This window comes from Phanerochaete carnosa (genome assembly GCF_000300595.1).
Source record: "Phanerochaete carnosa HHB-10118-sp unplaced genomic scaffold PHACAscaffold_338, whole genome shotgun sequence".
In the NCBI taxonomy this organism is placed as follows: Eukaryota; Fungi; Basidiomycota; class Agaricomycetes; order Polyporales; family Phanerochaetaceae; genus Phanerochaete; species Phanerochaete carnosa.
In genome coordinates this window covers 1-4,138 of record NW_006767965.1, presented here as the reverse complement: position 1 = coordinate 4,138, position 4,138 = coordinate 1, and the positions used below count along the sequence as shown (strand labels likewise).

At 52.2% G+C, this 4,138-nt stretch overlaps 1 protein-coding gene across 1 annotated transcript; it reads left to right on the top strand.

Annotated features, from left to right (window-relative positions):
* Positions 1-745: 745 nt before the first annotated feature.
* Positions 746-3,000, top strand: PHACADRAFT_202500 (uncharacterized protein; the record flags this gene model as incomplete). Its single annotated transcript, XM_007402684.1, has 14 exons — positions 746-941; positions 998-1,106; positions 1,159-1,182; positions 1,234-1,422; positions 1,486-1,616; positions 1,670-1,687; positions 1,740-1,855; positions 1,914-2,034; positions 2,098-2,177; positions 2,233-2,330; positions 2,386-2,408; positions 2,467-2,548; positions 2,608-2,883; positions 2,940-3,000. 14 exons carry the CDS (start codon positions 746-748, stop codon positions 2,998-3,000), a joined length of 1,524 nt encoding a protein of 507 aa, XP_007402746.1.
* Between the last annotated feature and the right edge of the window lie 1,138 nt (positions 3,001-4,138).

Below are 4,138 nucleotides of genomic sequence, written 5' to 3'. Positions count from 1 at the left end.
TCGTGGTGACAGCAACCATTAGGTCAGCTCGTCCGCGTCAGGCCGCGCGCGCACTACAGCCCTCCAGTTTGTGAAGAACACGTGGAACAAAAGAATGTGAGATGCAGCTCGCTCCCGCCTGCCACAAACCCCCAATGGTAAACTCTTTCGCGCCGTCCAGTCTAAGCACGACCGTTTGTGTGAGCTCGTGACGAGCGACATCATAGCCCGGGGTGCTGTAAGATTTAGGATGCAATACAGATACTATATATTGCAGATGCAATGGCCGTGGCCACTCCATAGCGGGTCTCCCATGTGACGACATTTCCACATGCCGTTCGACGCAACGGCTCTCAGGCTCCCTGCTGTCCCTTGTCACCAATTCAGCCATATCTCATTAGGGATGTCTGCTGTGAGGAATGTATCGAGGGTGTCGCTTGTAATTCAGGATGTCTGTCGTACGTATGAGCTGTGATCCGCTTGACTGAGTGACTAAAGCAGTGCGACAGGCAAATCTTCGGAAACTGCTACGAGCCGTACAGCCTGAAGGCAACTAGACCCTGATTCTCCCACAAGAAGCGTCACCGGTAAAAGCACATACTGAACAGAGATCTATGCGCACCATTGGCGTCGTCATCTCGAATCGGCTTTCGTTACCCTATGGCCACTGGCAGATGCGATCACGAACAGGATACACCTTACACGTCACATATAAACCACAGCATCTGACTGACCCCCAGCCTGCAACCCCCTTGCACCCGACGAAATGACCTTGGATACTGCATCTCTTCCACTGATTCCCCTGGCAATCGGTATAGTCTGCCTGTTCGTTGCTGTCCTCAATAGGCCAGGACGACGTCGACTTCCACCTGGCCCTAAAGGTCTTCCCATCTTGGGGAATATCCTCGACGCACCCAAGGAGCACGAATGGCGCACGTTTCAAGAGTGGGGTCGCACTTATGGTACGTGCCCTATGGAACCATCTCTTGTGGTGTATCTCTTATTGGTCTTCTGGCAGACTCGGATGTCGTGCATTTCCAGATTCTAGGGGCCCATTACGTGGTCCTTAACTCCGCGAAGGCCACAACCGAACTCTTCGAGAGGCGGTCAAATCTGCATTCTGATAAGTGAGTACTATCCTCAAGATTCAGGGCACGTACCGATATTTAACCAACGTAGACCGCAAGCGGCAATGATTAACTTGTACGTGTGACTATCCTGAGTTGAAATCGGCAACTGATGATCGTATGACAGGACCGGCTGGGATAGGAATTTGGGCCTGATGAAATATGGTGACTTTTGGCGGGCACATCGCAAGATATTCCACCAACACTTCCGCTCAAACGCTGTGTTTGGATACCATCAAAGGTCAGAAAAGGCGGTGCGCCAGCTGCTCCGCTTACTCTACGCCGAGCCAGAGTGTTTTATCAAACATATCCGCTTGTGGGTTGCCAGCCAATGTCCAACTGCCGTATATTCATGTTTTTCCCTCTGTTCTTGAACCAGCATGACCGCATATAATATCATTGGCATCATGTACGGTGTGGATATTACCTCGGAAGGCGACCCCACTCTCGCAATTGTGGAAGAAGCTCTCGACATCTTGCAGAAAGTTGGCAATCCTGGAGTGTATCTTGGTATTGTATCGATAAGTCTTTTGCGTGGCATCTTTGCTAAGTTATGCACCTAGTGGACTCGTTTCCTCTTCGTAAGTTTCAGACTCTCCTCTCGGTTCGCAATATTCATTGATCCCTACGTAGTGAGGTTCATACCCTCGTGGTTCCCGGGTGCCAAATTCAAACGCGACGCTGAGGCTTGGAAACCCATAGTCGACAGGATGTACATACAACCATACAATGATGTAAAGATCGCTTATGTGGGTTCTATTAACTTTTCTCAAGCAAGTACGTGTTGAGTCCTCATCCTATTATCAGGAAAGGGGAGTGCCAAGACCATGCGTTGTGACGGAAATGCTAGCGGAGCTCTATAAGGACGGAGCAAATTCTCAGATGCTGGAGCAAGTCATCATCAACACTACTGGCACCGGATATGCAGGTTCGAGAAAGCAATACTTAGCGACCTTACGTTCATACTTAGGCTGATTGTCGGCTGTTGCAGCGGCGTCTGAGACGGCAAGCGGCCAGCTCACCCCTGCTGAAATGCTTACCAAACTATTACTCTTAGACCAGCTCGGTGTTGTCAGTCTTCATTTTGGCTATGCTGCTGTACCCAGAAGTGCAGCTTGCAGCCCAGGCAGAACTTGACCGAGTTATAGGCACAGATCGTCTGCCGGTAATGGAAGATGAAAAGTCGCTGCCATATATCACAGCCCTGGTTAGGGAAACATTACGGTGCGCGCTACATGAGTGACAGGCGGCGGTCAAGAACTAAATCCATAATTTTCAGTTGGAGGCCTGGACTCCCACTAGGTACACAAATTTTGAGTCGAGTGTGAAAGCCAGTGACGGCTAAAATGATACTGGCTAGGTGTCGCACATCAGTCGGTTGCAGACGACGAGTATGAAGGGTATCATATCCCTGCTGGGACTGTTTTGTTCGGAAACGCACGGTGCGTTGTCTCTCGCATTTGGCTATTTTAAACCTTCCATGACCTGCTGGGCTCTGCAGAACCATTCTCCACGACGAAGAACGGTTTCCCAACCCGGACACCTTCAACCCCAGTCGCTTCCTCGACTCAGACGGACACCTGCTCAAACACCTGGTGGACGCTGTATCCAGCGCGTTCGGTTTCGGCCGAAGAATATGCCCGGGACGTTATTTTGCGTTGGACGTCGTCTGGCTGACGGTTGCCAATGTCCTCTCGGCCTTCAAGATTGAGAAGCCCTTCGATGAGATGGGGAACGTCGTGGAGCCCTCTGGAGAATTCACTTCCGGAATTGTCAGGTGCGTGCAGTATCTGCCCTTCGTGTGCGAGTTACCGGTAATTGAGACCTTGCCAGCTGTCCCGTTCCCTTCAAAGCCGTTTTCAAGCCGCGGTCGACCGTCGCGTTTGTCCAGTAGCGTCCAGATGTGGTGCCAAACTTCATAGCTCTCGTATACAGTTTCAGGCGGACCGAGAAGAACGGACCTAAGGCATGAGGTAATCACTAGAGTGTGTACATACAGTCGCTCTTCGGACATGCTGAGACTCGTGAGAGAATTCACGGCTTCCCTGCTGCTCTCAAAGCCGCCTTCAGTGTACGATAGAATTGATAACATGGCAGCGCATTATGGTATCGTAACAATAACTAGAGGCTGCTCAGATCCAAGAGTCCTGCCGGGGACTCGGGATATCGTTGTTCAAAGTCTTTGGTACCTATATGACCATCTATCTAATATTCTATATTTTATATTATTTTAATATACCAAAACACCTCGGGCGTCAAATCCCCGAGACAAAGACGCACTATCATTGGCCAGTGATCCCGCGCCTCTCACGGGGACGCCCTTCGGTTGGCGGCGGGCGGCGCGTTCCTCTCATTTCTCATTCGATTTCCCTTCTCAACTCCCTTCGCAATTCTCTCTGCCCGTGCGTAGCACGGGCCACCCTCTCGTGCTTAGTATATGGTGCATGCCTAACGATTGTAGCGTTGTTCGTCGCCGGGGTTCCCTAATCTGGCCGGGACAAACACGGCAAAATTTCAGTGACTGCATCCCGAGACTAGACGGAAGTACCAGTCCTTTGTCCGACCGTGACAATGTAAGTTTCTGCGCTTCCGCGCTTTGTACAGTTCTGTGCGACCGGAAAAGTTGACGGGTGCACTCGCGTTACTATCCAGGGCATCGCACGCAGCGCCTTCCGCTGGGCAGAGGGCGAACCATGACATCCTTCTGGAGATCGCACACTACCTCTCGAAGCCAAATCTTGCCACGATGGCCCTCACATGCCACACATGGCTCCCGGCCGCGCGTGAGGGGCTTTATCGCCGTACCTACTTCGACAGCCACGACCGGAGGGTGTTCAGCCTCGAGCGGACTCTGCACAGCTGCGCACATCTGCGCGCCCTCGTGCGGCACCTCCGGTTCCACCGCGGTACCGTCGAGCCGATATACTACCCCACGCTCAGCTGCCTCGGGTTCTTCCCGGCGGGGAGTCTGCAGTCTGTCACCTTTGAGTCCTACACCGACCCCTCGCTGTATCGCAGTGTGATGCGGCACG